Here is a 26,301-nt window from a genome sequence, read left to right on the forward strand (position 1 = left end):
AAAAAACAAAAAAAGACCCCACCACCAGCACCACCAACATCTCCACCATCCTACAGGAAAAGCCTGCTCACACAAACCTTCACCCTCCTGCTCGTGACTCACATCAAACGGCTTCTGTTCGTGTTTTCTTCGAGTCCTGTAGGGCGAAACGTGTTTGATGATAAAAATAAAGCAAGATGTTTTTAAAGTCAGAAATATTTTTTGTTAAAGTCATCCAGAGTGCAGCTAAAAGATGAAGCTGAAGCAGACCAATATTTTCTGTTCTCCACCTCTGCGCTTCATCTCTGCACTTCACCTCAGAGATGTTGGTTCGCTCTTGGTGTTGTGACATACAGATGCTCTTAGAGGGTCAGTGTCATTACCTCCTCTCTGTCTGCAGTTTTGTTGCACAGGAAACAAGTTTAAGTGAACTTTTGTCTCACTCTGAACACAGATCTGCCAGGAGGGGGCACTCAAACATCTGTTTAACTTTAAGTTAAACAGATGTTTGAGTTGAACTCCATGCAGGATGGAAGTTATGAGCATGCTGAGAACAGAAAAATGTGCTTGACCACAAACGTAATGAGAAATTTTCTTCTGTGGTGTTTCAGGAATGCTGGACTGCAGGTGGACTCAGGTGAGCTCAGGGTGATCTCCAGTGTGGTTCTGGAGGCTGAGGACCTGGACACGCCCCCAGAACAGGTGTACTACTTCCTTAATGTTGCTCCGCGGTTTGGAAAACTGCAGCTGAAGGTGTGTGTGTGTGTTTGTGCATGCGTGTGTGTGTTTACTGAGTTTTACTTCTATAATAAGCAAAGATTTCAGTTTGAGTTGTTTCCAGGTTAAAAGTTTAAAGAGGAGGGGGGAAGGAAAGAAGGAAGAATTAAAGGAGGAAAGGGAAGGAAAAAGAAAGGAACAAGGGAGGATGAGAGGAGTAGAGGAAGGAAGGAAGGATTGAAAGACTAAGGATGGAATCAAGAGGAGGAAAATAATTAGAAAAGGAGAAAATGAAGGAAAGGAGGAGTGAAGGGAGGATGAAGACAACAAATGGTAGAATAAAGTAAGGGAATAAGAGCGGAAAGAGAAAGGGAAGAGAGGAATGAAGGATGGGAGGGGAAGTGGCAGAAACAGGAAGTCAGGTGTGTGATTGTGCAGGTGTTAAATCCTCCTGATTAAATTGTGACCTGAGGCTGGTGTGAGACGTTGAAGGTGACTCGTCTTCCTGCCGCGTCTCTTCCTGATCCGAGCGTCTCGCCCGCAGACGACGTCGGGGTGGAACGAGCTGACGGCGGGTCAGAACTTCACACAGGGCGACGTGGAGATGAACCGACTGTGGTACCAACACACCGCCGCCACCAACGCAGCCGGCTTTAAAGGTCACGACAGCTTCCGCTTCACCCTCAGCGACCTGGACAACGAGTCTCCGGCTCAGAGCTTCTTCATCTCTGTGCACGTGATGCAGAAAGGTCAGAGGTCACAGAGAGTTTCAATGCAGAGAATTCAGCAGTAACACTTTTATCCAGGTCATGATTTTATTTCATGTTTTCTCGCACTCACACACACACTCACTCAAACACACACACACAGGGCCCTGTGTGGCCCTGTTTCATTCATTATTGAGCGCGCCCCCTTCCTGCCGGTTTTACCAGTCGGATGAACACGCTGCCGTGGGTCTGCGGCCCTTCTGGCTTGGCGCCCTGTGATCCTGGAGGAACAGAGAGGTGAGAAATGGCCGACCTCCTCGGCTGCTGAATAATTAATGGCGGGGAGGTGGAGCAGCTGTGGAGGGCGCCGCCTCACCTCCTCTGGGTGCTTTTTAGTTGAAAAGTTGAACTTGGGCCCTGACTGTCACATGTATTATGTAGGCAATTGCTCGGTCCCCTCTGACACCTGAACGCTCCCTCTGACTGCCTCCAGGGGACATCGTGGTGCTGAGCAGGCCAGTGCACCTGAGGGAGGGGCAGCGTGTCGTCCTGAACACTGACATCCTGCTGGCATCAGACTCGACTGGCCGGCCCAAGGAGCTGGTCTACACGGTGTCTGACCCGCCGCGTCACGGCCTCGTCCACGCCGTCCACCGGCCTGGAGTCCCGCTACTCAGCTTCACCCAGCTGGACGTGGCTGCGCACCGAGTCTGCTACACCCACGACAACAGCCATGATGCCGAGGCTGACTCCTTCAGGTGAGAGTTGGAGCTCAGAGCAGCTTCTTTTAATGACAGCCGCTGTGCAGGTGAAGGCGGAGCCTGATTTAAAAAAAAACAAACACTCCGGGTTTTCTCTCTGCTCTTTTTCCAAGAACCATTACAGTGCAATCTGTCAGCTTTCAAACCGTTGCTGTGTGTTTGTGTGTTACACACGGTGTGTTCTTTAGTATATTTAAGTTTACCCCACCTGCCCTCCGAGGTCATCTGCTAGTGTTCTCCGGACCAATTCCTTGATTTAAGGACACTTCCTGGAGGTTCTTTTCTGACCGTGCATTAAAGATTTAAGATGCTTGCTGAAACTCCGTCACTGTGTCGAAACACTGAATCTCAACTTGAGATGGCCGCTTTTCCCTGAGCCTGGTTCTGCCGGAGGTTTCTTCCTGTTAAAAGGGAGTTTTTCCTTCCCACTGTCGCCAAAGTGCTTGCTCATAGGGGGTCATATGATTGTTGTGTTTTTGTCTTTGAATGCAGGGTGGGTAGAGTCTACCTTACAATATAAAGTGCCTTGAGGTGACTGCTGTTGTGATTTGGCGTTATATAAATAAAATTGAATTGAGTTCTGCAGGTGGTAGCTCTGGTTCTGCTCACAAACGGTCCTCCTGCTGCAGGTTCTGGTTAGAAGAAGCTTCCAAAACAGAACGAGGAGGAGGTTGAGTGATATTGAGGACCAACAGGAACCTGACCAACCTGCATATGTCAGATGGCAACTATTAAACACAGTGAATTTTCAAAATAAAAGTGATGCTTTCAGAGTGGTTAAGGTCTTATGAAGTTTTAAAACCTTGTTGTTGTTAAATAAGAAATCTAATTGTCAAGAAGAATATTTTAGTCCTTAAATCACTTTGTGTCCAGATACAAGTCACAATGACAGAATAAAATGGATGTTTGTGATGATGAATAAAAGGCTGAGGATCCTGTGAAAATCTGCACACTGTGAGAGGAGGAATTCTCTGCCCCCCCCCCCCCCCCCCCAAACACACACATACAAAACTATCACACACAACATTTGGCCAACAAAAGAAAACTGGGCACGGAGACGAGAGGAAAAAAGGCTCAGCATCAGGAGACGAGAGGCTTTCCCTGCTGCAGTATGTTTATCTGCTTTTCCAGCCAATTTGGCAGCGGTTAGGGTTTTGAGGAGGAGGAGGGGAGCATGCTGGTGTGTGCAGACCCCGGGTTTGTCACCCAGACCTCTGCTGCCCCAGCCGGCTGGCTATCTGGCTCCAGAACACCCATCAGATCACAGCCAAGACTGAGAGAGAGAGCCACACTCTGACGGCTTCCAGAGCAGCTGAATTATAATGAATTACAGTAGTCCAGCCTGGAAATAATAAATACATGAACTAGTTCTTCTGCATCACTCTGAGACAGGGTGTTTCTAATTTTAGAGATCCTGCACAAATGTTCTTCCATTTGTCCTACATATTTGTTTAATATGTGCACTGAATGACATGCTGGTCTGGTGTTACTGGAGTAAGTATCTGGTTAGATACCATATTTGTAAGATTTTAGGTTTGAGTACAATAACCTCGGTTTTATGTGAATTTAGAAGCAGAAAATTAGAGGTCATCCAGGTCTTTGTCTTTAAGACATCCCTGCAGTTTAAGTAGTTGGTGTGTGTTATCTGGCTTCACACAGAAAGTTGGGTGTCATCTGCATAGTGAAAGAGTGTGCTGTGTTTCCTGTGGAGCTCCAGCTGATTATGTCTGTTTAAGTTGTGGCTGTGTAGAACCGATAGCGAGTGAGGTCATCATTTATCATCAAACATCAATTGAACGAAATAAAACCTGTGATAAGCTGCGGGAATTAATAACTGCTTTCGCTGATTAGATTCCTCCATCAGCTGACTCCAGTGGTTGTAGCTGTGGTGCATGAATGTGGATAACTGATAATTGAACACTTTCTTTACTACCTCACACCTCAGCACCTGCATTCATGTTAGAGCTATACAAATGACTTTAATTTATTGATGTTTTCATTTTGTGTATTTTCTTTTTGATTGGCTGCTGGGGGACAGTAATTTCCAGACTTTTGAGAGGAAGTATTTCTTATCTTGCGAGGTTTACAGTTAGAGTTTAGGCTTCAACTACACTGGATTTCCTTTAATTCTGATCACGTTCCTAGTATCGGAATCAGATCTGGAATCAGAATCGGGGTGAAACAGCTTTCATCAGCGTAAGCCTGTCAGCTTTAGAAGGCACAGACAAACTCAGTCTCATGTAGTTCAGACCACTACAGTTATATATTCAAGGAGGAGGAAATGTCCCCTTTTTAACTTCTGAAAACATCAAAATAAGGTCACGAAGCTAAAATCACGAACAGCCCGACGAGTCAGAAGATGAAGAAAAACCAGTTTGAACATCGTGTCTCAGTTAGTTAGTGTGTCTCTGTCATGGAACAACACAAATATTTAACCTCAATCAAAAACTAGTAATGATGTGAAAATCTTTTATTCTTCAACATTAACGCTGGCCGGATTTGGCCCCCGGGCCACATGTTTGACACCCTCTTTTAGAGTCTGAGTTTGAGCTGTGGCTGGATTTACCTTTAACTGATGATGTGGGTTAGGACTCAGGTGCACGTGTGTGTGTGTGTGTGTGTGTGTGTGTGTGTGTGTGTGTGTGTGTGTGTGTGTGTGTGTGTGGTGACAGCAGATGATGAATGTGTATTATTAGAAAAATAACAACAACGTTGGCACCAGAGCACAGCCGTCCCTGGGCAAACGTGGACGCTACTGCAGCCAGATGTTACACCAGGACTGTGTGTGTGTGTGTGTGTGTGTGTGTGTGTGTGTGTGTGTGTGTGTGTGTGTGTGTGTGTGTGTGTGTGTGTGTGTGTGTAGGCCTGGGGCAGTTTGTCAGCTGCAGGGCTGAGAGGCAGATTGTGTTGGCAAAGAGCAGAGAGGACAAAACACACACACACATACACACAGACACACACTGGTTTGGGGGACACTGCCTCAACCTGAGGACAATGTCCTGTATAACATGTTCTCCCATCGGGAGGCGCTACAGAACTGAGTTGAAGCTAAATATCAGATCAGTTTCTAACTGCTTCCACTCTTCTCTCCTCAGTTTTGTTGTTACAAACGGTGACTCGTCTCGCAGCTCCACCCTCCACTTCACCATCGAGCATGGTGACCGCATCCCGCCCACCCTCAGCCGCAACGTTGGCCTCCGGCTGCAGGATGGCTCCACAGTGACCATCACTTCGGACCAGCTGCAGCTCACCGACCCCGACACTACCACCGCCAACCTGGGATACGTCATCACGCAGCTGCCGCAGCACGGGAAGCTGCTGCTGAGAGGCACGCCGCTACCCTCGCCGCCCCGGTTCTCCCAGACGAACGTGGACGACCTCCACCTGACTTACCAACACGACCCGAGCAGCCCTGCGAAGATCGACGGGTTCTACTTTATGCCGAGCGACGGACACAACAGGGGCTACCTGGAGTTTGGGCAGCTGAGGGAGGAGCCTGCTGTGTTTGACATACAGGTGAGCCACGAACGCAAAACACAACTCAGAGGAAGTAACAGGAAGTAACACAACACAGGAAGTCTGAACATTTCAGTTCAGTTTTACTTATATAACCAAAAATCACATCAACAGTCACCTCAAGGCGGTTTTTTGATAAGGTAAAGATTCTACAATAATACAAAGTAAACCTCAACAACCACGTGACCCCTGTGACCGGGGGACAGTGGGAAGGAAAAACTCAATTTAATCAGGCAGAAAACTCCAGCAGAACCAAACACTGACTGCAGGGTCAGAGGTCAGTGTGGCTCAATCCACAGGTAGAATTACTCTATTCATCTCACAGCAGAAACGCGAAATTTTAATAATAACTAAAGCAGGTCAGACGGAGCCCAAAAAACAACGATCTGGACCTCTGCACACGGCTTCAAACCAGCAACTTCCAGCAGTGAAAATGGACCAAACACAGGAGGTGCTGGTCCTGATCTGGAACCAGTTCCAGGTTTCCACTAAAAGCCTGATTTTGACCCAGAGTTGGATTCCTCCCCACAGGTTACCTGCTGACGGGCAGCCAGGTGGCTAACACCATTGCCTCGAGCCTCTGAGACTCTGGAGGCCACCTGTGATTGGACCAAACATCGAATAGTTTGTGTGTGAGAAGGATATCAGTGAAATGTGTGTGTGTATGTGTGTGTGTGTGTGTGTGTGTGTGTGTGTGTGTGTGTGTGTGTGTGTGTGTGTGTGTGTGTGTGTGTGTGTGTGTGTGTGTGTGTGTGTGTGTGTGTGAAGCCATTAGAGCAGGGAGCATCCATGAAAAGCAGCAGAGCAGAGGATCCCCTCACAGAGGAGCAGCTCATGCCTGCAGCACAAATCTCTGACCTGATGATGACATAGATTTTATGTCTGTTTGTGTTTGGACATAACAGATGCGACCCGGATGAATGAAACTGGGCTCCTTCCTCTGTTCTTTAAAATATTAGAAACCGAAAAAGCTGCAGATCACTGAGATATTAAAGGACCTTGTCTTATTCAGATGTTCTGTTCCTGCTCTGAAAATGAATTACACACACCAAAAAAGAGCTGAAGTCAGAGGATGGCATAAGCTTCATCAGTGTCAGCAGAATCATCCATGAACAGACTCATACATAGGACATCGGTGACACCTGGTGGTCAGGCAACTGAACTGCAGGCAGAGAGAGAGAGAGATGGGTAAAATAACACACACTGATCAGTTTCTGCTGCTTCTGCACAAAGTTCTCTGAAATATCCAGAACATAAAAATCCTGAGATGAAGTGCAGCAGGCCTTTTCAGGAAAAGGAGGCACTGAGAGAACGAGGGGGAGATGATTTGTGCTCAGTTTGATGACAACAGCAGCGTAAAAGCGCCTTCCACCGACCGCCTCTGCTCAGATCTTAAATCAGGATGACAAAGGATGACCTGAAGCTCCGCCAACATGTGATGTCACGTGCTGCTGTTTCTGATGTCACTTCCTCCATCACCTTTGAATCTGTCGCTTCCACAGATTTGAGTTTCTGTAAAGTGCTAAAAGAGCGACGCTTTCTTGGGAAGCCGTAAGCCTGACTGAAGCCCGACTGTTATCTCTGCATGACCGACAAATCATCCTCATCCTCTCCTCTGAACTTCGTCTGAAGACACGTTCCAGAAAACACTGTTTGTTAAACTGTTCATTCAGGTCTTGAAGTGAGATGATGAGTTGATGACGGATGCACAAACGAAGTGTTTCCCTAAAGAAAATAAAAAAGTTTTTTGCGTGTGTTTGACTCGTTTGGTTTCTTTTCGATTCCTGCTGCTCAGTTTCCTCTGATCTTCGTCCCCCTGAAGTGCTCGCTGTTTCTGTGTTACTGATTTAACTTCCTGCTGTGTTCAGGTGGATTGGGTCGACCGGACGCCTCCCACTCTGACCACCAGGGGGAGTCCCAGCACCGTGGTGGATCTGGGCGGCGGCCGTTACGGAATCTTCATCACCAGCAGAGAGCTGCAGGCCTCAGACCCTGACAGCCCCACAGAGGAGCTCGAGTTCTCCATCAGCAGACCTCCACTCTTAGGATACCTGGAGAACGCCGCCACAGGTGTGCGAGGAAACTGATGGTTGCTTACACAGGCTCACCTGTGCAGGGCTCACGTGCAGTCAGATTAAAAGCCTTCCTTCTCTTCCTCTTCCTTCTCTCGCTCCATCAGGGTCGTACATCAAAGGTCGTTTCACGCAGCGTGACGTGGATCGGCGAGCCGTGATGTTCGTCCTCCCCGCTGACGTGGAAGTGACGTCTGACAGCTTCCTGTTTGTCCTCAGAGATCCGGCAGGAAACAGCGCGTTGCCTCAGACGTACGTTTTTTTTTGTTTTTTTTTAACTTTATTTATCACATTATAGACATACAGTCAGGTAAAACAGGGATCACATAAAAGATAACATTGTGGTAGTACAATGAGGAACAGAAAGAGTGACAAAGACAGTGAGACAAAAGTGAGTACAAAAAATAAAATAAATTAAGGGGAACAAAAATAAACAAAAGTTTGCAAGAGCCAAAATCAAGTTAGCAGTTTCAATCGGTTACAGATGTTAACAGTCTTGAGAGCCTTCGTGTTTTTTGATGAGGAGATTGTCCTTATATATTGTGCAAGTTCCATTTTTAATACAAGAAGTTCAGGCTTTCTGCCGAGGACTTTGATTTTGTGTATATGAAATTTTGCCAAAAATAAAACCAAATTTATAAAAAAGAAAGCATCATTGTCCTTGTCTTTAGAATTATAATAGCCAAAGATAACATCCTTATAGTACAGTTGAAGATTAGGGAGAACAAAGTCAGTAATAAACTTGTGGAAATCCTTCCAGAATTTACACGTAAATTTACATGACCAAAACAGATGAGAAACTGTTTCAGGTTGCTCCTGACAGAAAGTACAATTTACATTTATTTCAGCCATAAATTTGGACAAATATTGTTTGGTAGGGTAAAACTTATGAATCAACTTAAAAGAAATCTCTTTAATTTTGTTTGTCAAGAAAAACCTTTGTGGTAAAGTCCAAACTTTTTTCCATTCAATATCTGTTACAAAATTGGCCCAATAAAATATGGCTGATGGAACAGAGACCATTGCATCCTGAAAGAGAGATCTTATTTTGGTATTTATAGACTTATGAGAGGAAAAGCAAACATTTCCAAGAGAAGAATGTAACACATCCGGGGGAGTGACCTGTAGTGGAGCACTGTGGGAGCATCTGTGTAACATGGACAGACCAGATGGGATGGCATCGAACACTATTGAGAATTCTTTAGGCGTTATCGGTACATTGTATCTCCTGAGGAACTCAGAGTAATTATAAAAGAGTCCATCTTCTCTAAATAACTGACTAACCAAGATTATTCCATTACTAAACCAGTTATTTAAAAAAAGAGTTTTATTTTTATAAATAATATTGCAGTTATTCCAAATAAAACAGTTTTGTGGAGAGAAATTGTGTTTGTAAATCAGCGCCCATGCCAAAAGATTTTGTTGATGAAAGTGAGAAAGTTTCAGTGGTATTTTTGGAATACTGTAATTGCAGAGCAGTAGGAAGTTAAGGCCGCCTAAATTAGAGAACACATGATGTGAGATAAAGTTCCAGATAGAGCCTCAGACGTACGTTACATCACATCCTGTCTGTCTGCTCGTGGTTACTCTGTGAACATAAATGAAACCTTCGGTCAGGTGGGGGTGCTGTCTGACTCTAACAGCCTCTTCTTTTTCCTGCAGGCTGGAGCTGTCCTGGTCTCGAGTGGAGCTGTCGGCGACCTGCTACAGAACCTGTGAGACGGCCGGGATACTTCAGATCCGCGTGCAGCGCAACGGGAGGAGCGCTGACCCTGCCTACGTCGCCATCCAGGTCACGCCTCACCCACCTCCTGGTTTATAATATATAAAACTGGAAGTTCCTAACCACTTTGTCTGCTCAGATTCTGTTTTAAGTCTGAGTGCAATCGCAGACTCTCAGATGTCTTCCTGAGCGTTTCTCAGTTTTCAAGCCGCTGTGGTAAACCTGCGAAAGACTCCAGCTTTTACAAACTCTGAGTTAGATTAAAAACAGCTGAGAATCGAGTGAAGCCGACGTGTAACGAGCAGGAAGCTGTAGCTCGGTTTGTTTTGGACTAAAATCCTGACGTCTTCTTCTTCAGGTGGACGAAGGATCAGCCAAAGCTGGCAGAGATTTCACTCACAGCACTGCGAGTCTCATCCAGTTCGATCCAGGTCTGACCGCCGCTTGGACTTTCACCGCCTCATCATGTGACCTGTTGTGGCGCAGCGTGCAGTCCCTGTCTAACAGCTGTTTTTTGTTGTGCTTCAGGTGTGAAGGTGAAAACCTGGAACATTTACCTGATTGACGACGGCCTGGAAGAAAACCACGAGAGCTTCACGGTCACGCTGAGAAACCCCCAGAACGCCGTCCTGGGACCAAGGAGCTCGGCCACCGTGGAGATCATCGACCCCCACCGAGGTGACATGATCGATCTGATCAATGAGTCCAATGAATGAATGAGTTTAACTCTACAAACTGAGAAATAAATACAATAAATTGTCTGTGAGTGGGATTTAAAAATGATTCCAGTCGATTTAAAATGAAAACTGCTGCTCCATCAAACCATCCTCACACCATCACAGTTAGGACTTTAAGCCGCTGGTCAGTCTTAGATTCGACTGAACGTTAAAGGATTGCTTCTGTGTCTCAGGAAGCTGTGACCCAGACGACCTGTGGGTAGAAGATGATCAGCGCCCCCTTCCTCCTCCTCCTACTCCTCCCCCTCTCCCTCCTCAGCTCCCTGATCCTCTGCAGCAAGAGGAGGAAGAGGAGGTTCCGGTCATCAATATAGAGGCGGAGCTGCTGTGGGAGAACCAGCCTCACCCGCCCCGAGGAGACGTCCCGAATCGACATCACCTGGACTACAAAGAGGTGGAGCCACGAGACCCAGAGCCCCACAGCAATGGCTACACCCCCCACAGCAGCCACCTAAACATTCAGCAGCACACTGGAAGCAGTACTGGGAACACTGGGAGCACGGTGAGACACAGACAGAACATGATTCTGAGTTCTTTAAACTTTAAACAGTCAGAGTGAACAATTGTCACACGATCATAACAAATCAGCGAACAGGAAGTTGGGCTCAGATGGGCACCGCCTGCGCTCTCAAACAATATCTGTTCACAGATTTGTGATCCATTTTCTCGTCTGTGTGTGTTTGTGTGAGTGTGTCTTTCTGTAAATTCTGAACTTTGTGTTGTTGTTCAGGTCCGTCTGTCTGCACAGAGGAGGCCTGAGGACGAGCAGGAGAAGGTTTGGACGGTAAGACACTCAGCCAGTTTATCCAATGACCGACTGAAGCTCACTGTGTTAATGTCTCTTCCTCCTCCTCCTCCTCCCCTCCTTCTTCCTCCAGTTCCACAGTCTGACTCCTCTCCGGCTGGAGGAGCTGCAACCGGGCGATGTCGAGTGGAGCTGGTCAGCTCACGGTCGTCCCCTGCAGGAACTCCAAGTTGGAGATTCTCCTCAGATGGCTCATCAAGCTCAGAAACACCAACCCGAGCTCCGCCAGCACAAGGCACACACACACACACACACACACACACACACACACACACACACACACACACACACACACCGGAGTAACCTTTGACCTCTGGCTATCTGTGTGTGTTCAGGTGGGGAAGTCTGTGAGCAGCTCATGTCCTGATGGCTGGACGCACCACAGGAGACGATGTTACATCCTCAGCCCGTCCGTGGCGAGCTGGGCCAGCGCCGACAGAACCTGCTCGCTGCTGTAAAGAAGCCGCTTTCTCCTCTGACTCTGTTTCTGTTCTGTTTCCGGTTTGCTGATTGATCTTTGGTTTCAGATTTGGTCACTCAGCTGAGATGTGACACAAGTCAGAATCATCACTGATATCCTTGACATGTTTAAAACATGACCATGAGTCTCGCTGTAACACATCTGACGGTTTAAAGGAGGTCCTCACAGAGTTTCTTCCAGCTGTGCGTGGCGAACAGCCTGCAGCTGCAAAGCAAGAAAAAGATTTTGAACCATCGCAGTGACTGTTTGATTTTTATTTTAACTTCATGAGCATTTGAAAACTGTGCTTCATTTAATTAAGGCAACGATGCTGAGCCAGCCTGAGGTCATGCACCTCTGTGCTGCACGTATGAGCAGGACGGAAATATTAATCAGTGAAGAACCTGCTCTCTGATGTGACCTTTGACCTTTGCTCTCCTCTCCTCTGGCAGGTTTAACAGCAGCCTGACCGACGTGCACTCCAGGAGAGATGTGAGCTGGTTGTGGAGGTTTGCAGGGAAGAAGCCATTTTGGATCGGTGGGTGTTTCCTCAATAATGATAACCAGTAATTAATCAAGTTAATTAATAGTTAATTTAGCTGTTTCCTGATGTTTCTTGGCTTTTGGGTCATGTTGACTTTTATCCACATTTAAAGACCTGAAAGTCTGAACAAACCCCAGCAGGCCTCTGCAGTTTGACTGGGAAACAGATTTTATTTCACTGTGTTTTTAGGATGTAGCACAGATATGTGAAACTGTACGCAGGCTGAATCTGGTCCCTCACAGATTTTCACTTTGGGCTCTTAGTAACACCTCGCTGGACCTGCAGGTTCAGAGAGAATCAAAGGTGATGCTGACGTAGGAGGAATAAACGAGCAAAGTTCTGTTTTCAGAAATTTAGAGTTTGGGGCATCACTTTGAATATGTGGCAAAGAAAGCAAAGCCATTGTCTTTTTTTAAACTCTGTTCTCAGAGCGATCAAGCTGTCATTGTTACCTGGCAGGAGGCTGTGCTGCAGGCAAACTGCAGGATCATTTTCACACAGGTGCCGAGTTTGTTCTCACACACCTGAACACAAAGGAAGCTTTGTGGTGTCGGTGTGGCCCTCTGGATCACTCTTGAATCTGCCATCTTTTGATGCTTTGAACTCTTTGGAAACTTAAGCTGGCAAACCTGAGCAGATTTTCTTTATTCATGAGTTTTCGGGCTGATTCTGATGACGATGAAAGGTTTTTGTTTCAGTGACTCTGATTTGGAGCTCCAGTGGATGAAATGTTGTATCCTGAGGCCTGGTGCGTGTCAGGCTTTGCTTCCAGACTGACGGCTCCTCTGTCTGCTCCTCAGGTCTGTCTGGAGGTCCAGGACGCTCATCGTGGGCTGACAGTCGCTCGCTGTCTTCCTCCAGACTGAGGGGGGCGCCAGTGAGCCCCGGTGAGCCCGAGAACGACTCCAACTGCGTGCTGGTTCAAAACCCGAGAAGCTGGATCTCCACGAGCTGCTCTGCAGAAACTCAGCACTCATTCATCTGTTCATCGCCAGCTCAAACTCACTGAGACATTCATAGCCAGTGGCCTTCATATTTAACGTGATGAGGTGATGCTGCTCTGTACATTAGTTTCATACTTTGTCTTAATAAAGCTGCTGCACAAACACAAATATGAGTCAGCAGTTTGGTGACTTCTTTCCTCACATTTTCAGATAGGTTTGTATTACAGTATAAACGGTGTCATTGATTGGAATCAATGTTTAAAGAGAGTTAGCCAGTTTGAACAGATGAGTTTTGACTTGAATGAGAAGAGAGAGCCAGTTTTCCTGATATCAGGAGGAAGGGAATTCCAGTGCCGCGGTGCAGAGCGGCTAGAAGGAAGAAATATACAGCTGAGTGTCATCAGCATGACAGTGAAACTTAATATTAAATTTCTGAGTATGTAACCAAGTGGAAGCATGTAAAAAATTAATAGAAAAGGCCCTAATACTGAACCCTGTGGCACACCAGCAGAAACAGAAAATGAACCTAAAAAGTGAAATTTAAGTTGAATGAAATGAGTGCAATCTGAGAGATATGAGGTGAACCAGGCTAGGAGGATATGACTAATGCCAAAGTCTTTTCAGAAGGATAGTGTGGTAAATCAAAGGCTGCAATCAGAGAAGGGTGAGGATGATGAGGACACTGGAGTCACCTGCCATCAGGAGGTGATTGGTCGTTTTTAATATTTTCTGTGCTGTGAAGTGGGCGAAAACCAGACTAGAATTGTTCATAGAGATTATTGTTATTGACGTGTGTGAAGCTAAGAGGCGACAACATTCTCAATAATTTTAGAAATTAAAGGGAGGTTAGATATCTGTAGAAAGTTATTGAAATTATGGGAAATTATTAAGAATTGGAATAACGGATGCAGTTTTCAATAATGAAGTAACAACTCCAGCGCTGAGGGAAAAGTGAATAATGGTGGTAATAAAGGAGGCCAGTATTTAAATCACTTTCTGAGTATCATGATGACGTATTAGAGCCACATTAAGAAAAAAAAAATTGAGATCAAAGTTGAATTGTGGATATTACCGTTGTTGTTTCAAGACAGACTGCCACATTTGCTGTACTGTCTACAAAATGTCTTGTTTAGATAAGTAGCTGAAACAAAGTGATCAGCTCTTATATGTGAAACAACAAGCATCTTCTTTACTGCATGAAGGTGTAACCATCGATAACCTTGCATCCGTTGATTAGCAGCCATTTGATTTTGTACAAATCCGTCCAACTCCTCCACATTTGTGTTTTTCCATCTGACCAGATGCAGCTTTCCGCACCTTGTTTTCGGCATCCATATATTTATCACCACGATATGGTTATATTCTAAAGAGCAATCATTGCCTTCCTCGTGCATGTTTGAGCTTGCTCTGCTTCACTTGTTTATTGGAACAAGAGATCCTGAGCACCTTCTTTGCAGGTGCTTGGAGAGATTCGGTTTTACGTTAGCTTTTCTGTTCTCTGCACAAATTACACTTTTCTGTTACACCATATTTAATGTTTTTGGAAATTAATTTCTGAATTTGAAATCACATTTAATCCGCACTGATACAAATACCTTTCACTGGAATAATGTTTTACCTCACCTTTAGATAATAAACCCACGTTTCCACAGAAATTGTTATCAAGACACGGCTAAATATTGACCAGCTCTCTGACAAGGTGTACAAACACAATTTCAGGATATAGTTGCTGGAATTTGTATTGGGAATGAGGACCAATCGGACTGAGGACATTCTACACCCTTCCTTAAAGCAAACATTCTAATAAACCTTCAATGGTTACTTGAATAGTTTTAAAAAAGAAATATTTCAGTTTTAGATTTTTAATCATTTTTACAAAATTCAAGAAACTCTCAAAACAAATTTTCACTCTGAATTTCTTTTAGTGCAGACTAAAAACATGATAACTTAAGGAATTTAAATACTAATTAAAAGTAAAGCGGTCAGAATTCTGAATCGTCTCGGCAAACTGGTGGTTTTTCAGTGTGTATTCTATATTCTAACATGCGGCCTTGTCAATCAAATCACAGAAATAACAGATACTTGATGGCAGTTAAATTTAGAGCAGTGAAAATTTCTGAAGGTTGTATGTTGCTACTTTGACTTATTATTAATTTAGATCTCAGTCCTGCTCAGATTTCCATCCAGAGATTCTTCCGGTACGTGGGAATAAAGACTTGTTAACCTTGAGTGCTGCTCTCCGTGTCTGTCTCTGCGCTTGGGTTCACGTTTCGTACCGTCCTCCGTGCCTGCCTCAGTGTCTCCTGCTCTCGTCCCTGGTTGATGGTGTCTCTAGCTTCACATATCCCAGAACAAAATTGCAGTTTGATCCCCGGCGGTTGTGTCGCAGAGTGGGGAGGAATGATTAGACACATCAACGGGTTGGTGGTGTACGGACGCACTCGTGCAGTATTACAGTTCCTCTCTGAACAAAATTAGTTTTGATATTTGTGATTTCCACATGTTACTCTTGATTTTTACCATATTTACTAATATTAACATAGAAAGTTACAAAAATTACTTGCTGAGAAAATAATTTCAGCAAATTCTTGCTGTGCTCCACCCTGATTGGAGGATAACTGCACTGCCAGCACTCATGGACATTACACCTTATTTACAAACCGTATTCCTATTTATACTTCAGTGCCACCAACATCCCTATTTAAAGTGTATTTAATATAACCTTATTTAGTATAGTTGCAGCAGTCCCCCCCCCTGCATTTAATAAAATACGTTTTTGAAATCAAAACAGAGCTGCAATCCATCATGAAGCAAACAGTGACATCATCAAGCACTAGTTTATTTTAACCAGACTTATGAAGCATGGAGGTTTCAGTTCAAGCTACATTAACGAACTACAACTAAAGGGTTAGGGTAGCTACATTAACTATAGTTAGTTAATGTAGCTAAGTATAACTAAACTAAAACACAAGCGGTTCATTAAAAGACATGAGGTTTTTGTTTAAACTTTATTATTGCTCAGTAATAAGACAAAAGTATTTATTACCTGAGTACGAGATTCATAAAAATACACCATAGCCATGCATTAGTTTAGTTTGTTTATTTTTAGCAAATGCATTTTGCAATTTAGAATAAATCTGCATTCATGTGCAAAATGTAGCATTTCCCAATGAGATTGAGAACATGCAGTGCCCTCACAGAAAGGGCCAAACAATTTCAACAACAGTGAGAGGTTCTGAATCGAGGTGTTTTAAATTGTAAGGTAAAAACCTTACAAAATTAAAGCTCCAACCCAAACAATCCCCCACGAGCAAGCACTTGGCAACAGTGGGGAGGAAAAACTCCCTTTCAACAGGAAGAAACCTCCAGCAGAACCAGGCTCAGAGAGGGTCAGCCATCTGCCGCGACCTGTTTGGATGGGGCTGATGCGAGACAGAACCAACACTGTAGGATTTTAAAATTGTTGAAATCTTGTGAATTGTATATATCATAGTCGAAATCATAGCCTGATTTCGACTATGATTTTGTAGGGAAACAATGTTTTCAAAAATTTCCCAAAACAACAACAGTTCCTAGTGGTCTTTGAAGAGGATTGTTCAGATGAATTGTTGTTATTATTCTCCTTAACAACAAAAACCTTAATCCTCTTCTCCTTCATCCTGTTCACTTCAGATATCAACATTCTTGCTACATTATCTTCAAAGTTTAACTGCCTGAATTCCATGGCAGTCTGTACCATCAGTTTAGACTTATATGTCTTCTTTAGACTCTTATAAACGGCTCTAACAAGTTTGTCTAAAGATTTTGGAAGTTGTGTGGGTAGTTTACCCACAGCCATTTCAATGACGTTTTCTAAAATGGCAAAAATGTTGACCTGCTTTGTTGCTGTGCCTGTCTTTAAGGCGACCATGTTGTTCAGCCTAACAAGAAACTGAATTATAAAGTTTCTTTCTTTAGTTTCTTGTGTCCTTTGCCCTGGACTGGGGATCTGTTCTTCAGACGTTTCAGCAGGACTGGTCTGATTTTCCCAAACAACAGAACCCTTTATCCTTTTCTCCTTTACCTTATTGATCTCTGATATTAAAATTCTTGAGACATTTTCTTCAAATGTTGACTGACGAAATACAATGAAAAATCGTAGCAAGTCCTTGGAGTCGTACATCTTGTGCAGTCCACGGAAAACAGACTTAACCACCCTGTTTATAGATGTTGGCAGTTCTGCAGGTAATTTTCCTGCAGTGTTTTCTGTGACTGTTTTGATGAGTGAAAACATGTCGATGGGTTTTATGACTAATTTAGTTTTTGTTGCAATGGTGTTTGAAAGCTTTACAACAAACTGAACGATAAAGTTTTTTTCATCCATTTCTCGTCTCTCTGCCTGTGTACGGGTCATAAAGACGGATTTGAAGAGAAGTGTCTGCATCTCCTCTTCAGATATTTCTATGGGCCTGGTTTCCTGTGGACTGTCTCCTTTAAAGGAATCCATTTGAGTTTTTTTCTGTGCTGTTCTCTGATCCCGTTGCTAGTGTCTGTAATAACTTTTGTTTCTAATGTCTCTGCAAAGCAAACCATCGGTGTCGAATTGTGCGATACAAATAAACTTGCCTTGCCTCCGCCCCTATTTATGAGCTGGTAGGACCAGATCAAAGCTGAAAATGTATCACGTGACACCGACGTCAGCTCTGGAGTGTGATGTCACAGCAGGGTGTAGCGACTGTTTTTATGTGTTGTCGTTAGCAACAAGGACGGTAAAACCATCGTGTACGCTTGTTTATTTCCCTTTCACAATAAAGCTCAAGATCCTGTTGAGACTTTTCAAAATAAACTGAATGACGTGAAAGAGTGTTTACGGATGAGTATGGGCTCAAATTGTGGTCATAAATATGTTGTACTTGTAAAAAAGATTTGTGTGTGGACTTAGCCAAAAAGTACATGTGAAACTCGAAGCGGCAACCTTCTGATTACAAGGCGAACTCCCAACTCTTGAACCACGACCGCCCCACAAATAATTAACAAAATATTTATGACCACAATTTGAGCCCATAGATGAGAAGCAAAAAAGAGCCGGCAGGTGCTAAAAATAAACCTTAGACTCAAACGTTAGAACAGGCCTTTCCCCGCAGCACGCCGTTGAATAAATACTCACGAAGAAAACGGCGGCCGTTACAACTTATGTATCGTTTCATGCATCGGTTAAAACACTCAACTCCAGGTACACGCTCAGAAAAATTATGGTTCTTAAATGGTTCTTCAGATGGCTTCATGGTTCTTTAAAGAACCATCATACGTCAAAGAACCTTTTTATTTTGTGGATGGTCCTTCAGCTATTACAAATGGTTCTTTAAAGAACAAAAGGTTCTTCATCCTTAGCAATCTAAGTTTGATGGTGTAAAGGGCATAAATATTTATTCACTATAATGAGGCTGTGAATTATACTGTGTGTTTTCTTTGTGTGCATGTGTGTGCGAAGGGAGAGGGCGGGTTACCTGGCAATTACCCTTTAAGAGAAGATGGTAGGAAACTGAATATTCAAATAAAAGTTAGAAATATTTGCTTAAAAATATACTGGTGGCAGGGGTGGGGGCCAAAGCCTAAAGACCCTAACCCCCCCCCCCCCCCCCCCCCCCCACACACACACACACACCCCTAACCCCACAAACACATTATGAATATGGTGAGTTAACAAACAGTAGACACAATACACACATTCAAGTACTGTACTTTAGTTTTAAATTTTAATAAAGCATTACTATTTTCTACTCCAAGGCATTACTTTTGAGATTATTATATATTTTTGAAAATACAGCATAATGATAATACTAGTTATTGTAAACTTTACAAACCACCCAGCAGTATGTAAAGTCAAATTATAAGATACAAGTAAATAACAATTGCAGAACAGAATGTCAGTGTAATGAACACACACTTCGTTTTGACAAAGCACAGCTTAGGTAAATGATCTGAGTAGTTGTTCATCACTGAGCAATTTGTTAATATGTGTTTCGAGCCAAATAAATGACAGAGAGAGAGAGTGACGTCAGAACACGTCATACTATAACCTCCCGGGAGCGAACGGAGGGGGTCAGTCGTTGGGATGCGCATGCGCAGACAGAGTGTGCGAGCGGCGGGCCTTGACCTTTCGGGGAAAAAAACTCACGGACGGTGACAGCGAAACGGATAACAGTCTTCAGTACCTGCTGGACTTTGAAGCTGTGGATTCTGGGACTGTTAGGAAAGGTAAAACATTTCCATTAAAACCTTATTACTGTTTTGTTTTTGTTACTCGTCATTGTAGCTTGCTGTTAATGTTGTGCTAACAGTAGCGATTAGCTAGATACGTTAGCCGTTGAGGTCAGCGCAATTTAGTATCCGGTATACAGAAACTGTTTTCCTAACAAAACCACTGTTATAATTAAGTGAAGGTGCTCCCAGCTAATTTGAACCTTTGGCTTCTAAAATATGTGGTTCAATTGCGTGCTGCGTACATAACCTAATGTCAGCTAGACCGAAATTAAAATTTAATATATTGTTAAAGTCACTAAAATGGCGCCTGAAGCCTGTTGTGAGCTCTGTGTCTGCTCTAGAAACTGAAATTCTGTAGATCTGAGCCGTACATTAAATACTCACATGAACCTGTACTTTGAATTCTGTATGAGCTGTATAAAATACAGCTATGCATAAGAGTTTTGAATGAATAATTAGATTAGATAACTCTTCATTGTCTAATCGAATTATATAGAAATGAATAGAAAGTGGTTCTTTAGACTGATGCCATAGAAGAACCTGTTTTGGTGCCACAAAGAACCTTTCAAACAATGGTTTCAAACATGAGAAGGTGTGTCTTTGACTGTTCCTGCATAACTTAGTTTCGGACTAGTTGACAAGTTATGCTCCGGTCATTTGATGTTTCCAAGATAGATGTTCTTTTGTAATATAGTTAAATTTTTTTGTATATTTAATTTATCCACCATCATACATCATACATACAAGCTAAGAAGAGGTCGTTATACTAACAAGAGGTATCAACGCTGGGCCAAAGTTCAGCACATGGTTAAAGTTTGTAATCCAGCCAGAGCTGAAGCAGGTAGCATCAACACATAAATCTACTCTACCCGGCTTAAATCACAAGAGCACCTCTGACCAAAAAGCTGTAGATTTTTCTTGTTTGCACAAATTAATCCAGATTCACATTAACTGTGTTCACAGGTCCAACAAAATGAGGAAGAGGAGGGGCAGAAACACAATTAGATTGAATTACAATTGGATGGAAGTTGAGGACAAGGAGAAGGAAGCTTTGGATGAGGAGGAAGAGAAGCAGCAGGAGCATCTTTAGGGATCCCAGGGCTCGCAAAATTTTAAAATCCCTGGTAGCCCTTCGGGCAGGCACTCTTTAGTTTTTGGTAGCCCGAAATAAATTTGAGTAGCCCGAATAAAAAAAGATTATTTTTATTGTATAATATTGTAAAGGAAACAAAACATCAATCAAAAAATTGTTAAAACACAAATTACAACAACTGTGTAAACATTACAATCAACTCAAATATCTGGTTCTAATTAAACAGAATTTTCTGTGAACTTGTTAGAACTGTGTAGAACATGAATTAGTCTGTGTCAGATCCTGAATCTGAAATTTCCACTGAAGTCTCGGATGAGAAAATGCCACTCGACGTTGAGGGCATAGCATCTCCTTCATCAGCTTTCTCTTCCTGTGCATTGCCCTCCATTTCACTGCTCTTTGTTCTTGTCGGGGTTTTATGATCCAGGTGTCTTGAACCTTTTCCAGAAAACATCCAGAAACGAATCGACTTGTCAGGGCAAAAAGATTCAACTGTTTCCCCATTAATGGAGAGTTGCATGCAGTCATTCAGTGTTTTAGGGTGTAGAGAGGTACGATGTGTTGTCTTCACTCGGTTCATGCAAGAAAATCCTCTCTCACAGATGGCTGTCGATGGACTAAGTGTCAGCATTAATTTCACCAGCAACAAGATATGAGAGAGATGTTCTGGATTCTCAGAGAGGAGATCTCTGTACAAGCAATCTACTTTGCGACCCCGGCGTTCTGCAAGCCACACTTTTAGATCCATCCATTCTTGTGGAATTTTCTCTTTCTCTTCTGCATCTAGCAAACAGGCAAAATGTGTGACAAGATAATCCACCTCTTCATCCCCATAATTTGCTAGTTCTTCTCTGGGGTAGGGAAGAGTGGAAGGGTCAAAAACCTTGAAACAAGAGAGAGGCTTTTCGTGGAGATTTTTAAATCTGTTGTCCATGTACTTGACTGTGTTGTCAATAATCTTCTGGATCTCTGCACCAAAGGTGTCTTTGTCTGTTCCCTCACCTCTTCTAGCAGGTCGCTGACTTTTTGTTAGCCGAGTTCCACAGTAGCAAATGCTACCATCCTGGTTCGCTGTGAACTTTGTGTCCAAGGTTTTCTGATATTCTCCTGGTTTTGTTTTTAGGCTGAGTAAGCGTGATGTTGTGCTCTCAACTAACTGATTTGTTCGTGTGATGTTTAGGTTATCATGCTGAAAATCAGTAGAGCACTTGGATAAGATGGTACTGTAGTCCAACATGAAATGCAGGAAGCGAACAAATTTCTCAGTCTTCATCTCCTGCACCACCCCCTTAGCCTTGGCTGCATCCTCGGCTTTGACATCACTTCCTTCTGCCATGTTCTCCATATGAACAACAGTGGGAGTGTAATTTTTTTCCACAGCCTTTAGACATCTCAGCCGGCTTGGAAGCCACCGTGTGCTCTTCAGCCCACTGAAATGTGCCAGCCTCTCATTTAGCAGTTCACTTATTTCTGTCAGCTCTCTTCGCTTCTTTGGGGAATAGTAGTACATCTTAAAGATGGTTTTCAGTGTATCTTCAAATTTCACCAGGTACTCACAGACTTTCACGCTATCCAGCACGGCTAGCTCTAGTTTGTGTGCCACACAGTGGATTGTTATGATGTGGGGTATCCTCTGTTTCAGTCTCCCAGCTACTCCTGTTTTCTCACCCATCATCACTGCAGCACCATCAAAATTTGCACACACTACTTTCTTTTTCCATGTGTCCTCTCTGATACCCATGGTGTTCACTGCTTCATCAATAGCCTCTAAAATACCTGCAGCATTTGCACTCTTGACTGGCTGACATTTGATCATGTATGTGGCTATGTCACCATTATCCCTCACATACCTGACGTGAACCAACTCCTGTTCTATTATACCAGTGTCTGTACTGCCATCTGCAAGAATGGATAAGAACCTGCTTTCTTGAATTTCCTTTTCAATCTGGTCTCTTGAAGTTTGTGCTATTGCTCCAATAAACTCTCTGCAAGCATGGTCATTGAGGTAAGTGGAACCAAGATCTAGGCCATTTGCTTTCTGAAGTTTGCAAAGACTGCTAAATTTTGCCAGTGGTAGTTCACTCTTTGCAACATAGTACGCAGTTCTAAACAGCTTTTTCAGGACTTCTTGTTGTGCTTGGTTTATTTTTAGTATGGTTTTTGCAATTGGTGTTTGTTCTGGGACAGATGCTGCAGACTGAGCACCAATGCATTTCTTGTGATGCAGAGATTTCTCATGAGTTCTGATGGGGTCTTTCCTAAAATTACTGGTCCCAGTAACAAAGGCGCTTGTCGACTCAGCAATAGAGGGAAACTCACGACACACCCGGCAGAACATCATGTTATTTACCTTGTCATATTCCAGCCACAGAAATTCTTTTGTCCATGAATCCAAAAAACTGCGCTTTCTTTTTGCCTCGTAGTCTGATTTATGATAACTTTTCCGCTTTGTGGTAGGTCTTTCTTTGCCTGTCCCTTCTTCATCCTGACCTGTCTTTTTTGGCTCAGCAGAACTAAAATACCTGCGTAAATCCATCTGTCTTTACACATGCCAGAGATTTTTTTTAAAATTCTCTGCGCAGTCAACCTCTAGCACGTTTAAGCTTGCTGCGGGAGATTTCACGTGTCACGTTTGAAGAGTAAGCTAGTGAGTGATGTTGTGTCCTGTCTGACTATACCATATTGCACCACTAGAGGGTGGTGTCGTGAAATAAGAGGAAAGTGCAGTCGGGAAATTGTAGAGTTAGAATATAGTTAAGACGGCTATCTGATAACTCGATATGTCTCCCTGTTACCTCTACGATGTAAAGTTATGTGCTGCATTCATTAAAGAGCACTGTTCTTTGATGAGGACTCAGCTAATTACTCAGCTACATTTGCGAAAGAAAGTTGACTTCCTATGATAGCCCGACGGGCAGGGCTGAGATAGATTTTGGTAGCCCGACTGGAAATATCACTAGCCCCGGGACGTCGGGCTAGCGATTTTGCGAGCCCTGGATCCCTATGATGTCATTGAGGTTTGTTTCATTAATATGGTCCTCTCACAAAGAACGATGACATGTTTTAGTTCACGTACTTCCTGTATTAAATAGTGATATGCAAAATGTTGTGAAAAACCATGGAGCAGGTATAGTGCATCTGCAGGTAAATGAACATCAAATCTCTAAGACAGTCTGAAATCTGTATATTTATCACCCTTATGATAAAACCCATGTCAGCCATTGGTTTATGGACTTTGTATTTTGAAGCCTCAACATTTGCATTATTGCTGTTGCTATGTTGGGACCATATTAGGATGAGGGATCAGAATCTGGAGTCATGCACACTATTATTTCATTTAGTGTGTATCCATAAGATTCGTACAGCAGATCCAAGTTGTGCCTTGAAAACAGGAAAGTCGTCTGCATAGAGGAGAACTGTAATAGCAGGCTTGTACAAAGTGAGGCTTTGTGCTCACATTTGCTGCAAACACTCATTTTACCCTGTTTTGATGCAGCTTTCACTTGAAATCAGGCAAGAACTGGACTTATTTTTTACAATGTGTTCTTGTGAATTGATTGTGTATCGCATATGTTTGGTTTGACTTTCTGCAAGACAACAGTCGTCCACTGGCCAAAACAATTTTCCAAATACCTTCACGTGATCAAGCCTGGATTTAGAAAAGAATAGCAAAAAAAATCTGCACCTCCTGCTTCAGATGCAATTTGTGTTTGTGCGTTCAGAGGCAGCGGCGAGAGGGGAGACCTCGGGTCATCCAGCTGGAGAGCCTGACCAGGAGGAGTCGAACATTAACTCAGCTCTTCCAGGGCACCCTGCAGACTCGGCTGTTGGCATCGACGAGGGATGACGTGAACGCCAAACTGGAGTCCATCACAGGTCAACTGCAGGTATGCGAGTCAGACCTTCTGAGGAGGGTTTCACTTTTCTCTCTTCTTTATAATTGACTCTTTTCTCTCTCTTTCAGCTCCTTGTCTCAGAGTGGGAGGGATTTGAAGCACAAAGGGAGGAACTTGTCATTTGGTTGGCTGATATGGATGTCCGCCTGAGTGAGGTTGACCAGCTGACAGGAAACACCAGTGAAAAACTGAAACAACTGCAGGTGTGGGCTTGTTTTGATATGACATATATTTGATATGAAACATACGTCAGAGACATTGTCCTAAACTGGACTAACAAAGGACCATGAGTACAACATGAAAAGTACATTACATAGCGTAAGGCTGAAGTTCATTGATCATTTTAATCATAAACTTGTTGTTGAAATGTTTTTACTGAACATGCAAATATCTGCTGATGAAAATGTGTTGATTTATTGGTCTGTTATGAAGCTATTGCTATTTCTAATGTGTTTTATCACTTTCTGATGTTTTATTAATTAAACAATACATGTATTATTTGTTGTGTTATCTGTAGATATAGTATTTATATATATATTTATTTATAGTATAGCCAATATATTTAATTATTACTTTTTAAAACACTAATATGTGACATGTATTAGTAGTGATGTTGTGCTGAGGGTTAAAATGCCTTTTTGTCTTTTGGTAACTACAAAATGACAATAAACCATTAATATATGTCTATGCTGTGCTCGTATTTATTTTACCCTACTCAAATTCAATTTATGATGCATTTTATTTTGAAAGATTTAAAATGGTTTTTTTAAAGAACCACTCAAAAAAGGTTCTTTAAAATGGTTCTTTTAAAGAACCATTTGAAGGACCTTTTTAAAAAGGTTCTTTGAAAAACCATTAAAGGTGCCCCAAAGAACCATTTCTTGAAGCAGTTTAAGAGTCTGAATGCTCGGAAAGCTCCCGGCCCAGACGGTGTGTCTCGTCTACTGGACGCAGCCGGAGGGTTCACTTGGTTGTTTGCTCTCAATAGAAGCTGAGCGCGTCTCCGTGTCTGTGCTGGTAAACGATACTGAGTCCCAGTGCTCAGTAAACTGTACACCTGACCGTTATTCTCCCACTGAATCCGGTGTGTCCACGGTCCAACACGTGCTCAACACGATGGTGCTGACCAGTGCCCAAACACACCAGAACACCAAATAAGTAAAATAACACAAACACGAACTTCTCCATGGCTCGTCGGGATGGCAACTGCTCCAAAAGTGACACATGAAATAGGCTGACATTTGAGTTTGACACGGGAGGTGAGGGGGTGTTTTGAATATGCTTGACTCCGTCACGAGGTTGCGCACAGCATCACCGGCAAGGGGGCTTGGTTTGAGAGGTTTTTGGCATCTGTGATGTGATTTACAACCATCCACCCATGTACAGCAAGAAGCCGCACTCACAACCGTGGGCATCAGCAAGTTGGTGAAATTTAAACAAAACAAAACAGCATTCCATCTGAAACTCTCTTATTGTACCCAAAATACAAATTTTAGTGATTACATGTGGCTTCATTAATTATGTTCAAACGGATGAATACATAACGCAAGTAATAACTTTATGATCAGTCAGTGAATGAAGGAGCTCAAGAGTGCAAATATAGTTGCAATAAAGTGACAAATATGCCCTTTTATGTCAAACAAAGACCGAAATAAGTGGCATCAGTGTGAGGATGAGAATGAGCGATCCAACCTCACACTGCAGATATCAGGGCAAAGCACAGTGGGGGGGTTGCAGTCTGCGCGCACAAGAGGGCTAACAACGCTGTGAGTGACGGAATCCACCCAAACTGAGGAACAGCTTGTTCCCCAGAGCTGAAGCCTGCACTGTTTGCACTATAATATAATATAATATAATATAATATAATATAATATAATATAATTAGGGCTGTCAAATGATTAAAAATTTTAATCAGATTAATCACAGCCTAAAAATTAATTAATCATGATTAATCACAACTCGAAATATGACCAAAATGTGTGCAAACATACTGACAGATAGCGGATTTTTACACACTTGTTAGTGTTATTTAATGCTAAGACCACGCTGAGTGGCCTGCGTTCACTCAGCGTGGTCTGACGTAGGCTGGGTGTTGTGCTGGAAG

The 26,301-nt window shown here is 43.2% G+C and overlaps 1 protein-coding gene and 1 long non-coding RNA gene across 9 annotated transcripts in view; both read left to right on the plus strand.

Moving 5' to 3' along the window:
• The window catches only part of frem1b (Fras1 related extracellular matrix 1b), a 50,250-nt gene extending 37,123 nt beyond the window's left edge, over positions 1–13,127 (plus strand). For all 5 annotated transcript variants that reach the window (XM_076880031.1, XM_076880032.1, XM_076880030.1 and 2 more), the window contains 15 exons: positions 591–732; positions 1,241–1,445; positions 1,897–2,161; positions 5,260–5,680; positions 7,549–7,750; positions 7,860–8,004; positions 9,415–9,544; positions 9,834–9,906; positions 10,004–10,153; positions 10,386–10,714; positions 10,943–10,996; positions 11,091–11,252; positions 11,353–11,471; positions 11,930–12,015; positions 12,822–13,127. In XM_076880031.1, coding sequence (XP_076736146.1) covers positions 591–732; positions 1,241–1,445; positions 1,897–2,161; positions 5,260–5,680; positions 7,549–7,750; positions 7,860–8,004; positions 9,415–9,544; positions 9,834–9,906; positions 10,004–10,153; positions 10,386–10,714; positions 10,943–10,996; positions 11,091–11,252; positions 11,353–11,471; positions 11,930–12,015; positions 12,822–13,030 — 2,692 coding nt within the window. In that variant the 3' untranslated portion in view covers positions 13,031–13,127. The remainder of the gene's footprint in view (positions 1–590; positions 733–1,240; positions 1,446–1,896; positions 2,162–5,259; positions 5,681–7,548; positions 7,751–7,859; positions 8,005–9,414; positions 9,545–9,833; positions 9,907–10,003; positions 10,154–10,385; positions 10,715–10,942; positions 10,997–11,090; positions 11,253–11,352; positions 11,472–11,929; positions 12,016–12,821) is intronic.
• A 5,911-nt stretch (positions 13,128–19,038) lies between these two features.
• On the plus strand, positions 19,039–24,884 carry LOC143415047 (uncharacterized). Of its 4 annotated transcripts, none has more exons than XR_013095656.1 (3): positions 19,039–19,202; positions 24,024–24,188; positions 24,266–24,884. It is a non-coding gene; the product is annotated as an uncharacterized LOC143415047 (long non-coding RNA). The 4 variants fall into 4 exon arrangements; XR_013095654.1 differs by lacking the exon at positions 19,039–19,202 and adding an exon at positions 22,918–23,445; XR_013095655.1 differs by lacking the exon at positions 19,039–19,202 and adding an exon at positions 22,919–23,318.
• The last annotated feature ends 1,417 nt before the right edge of the window (positions 24,885–26,301 follow it).

The sequence above is a fragment of the Maylandia zebra genome, linkage group LG23, assembly GCF_041146795.1.
Source record: "Maylandia zebra isolate NMK-2024a linkage group LG23, Mzebra_GT3a, whole genome shotgun sequence".
Classification (NCBI taxonomy): Eukaryota; Metazoa; Chordata; class Actinopteri; order Cichliformes; family Cichlidae; genus Maylandia; species Maylandia zebra.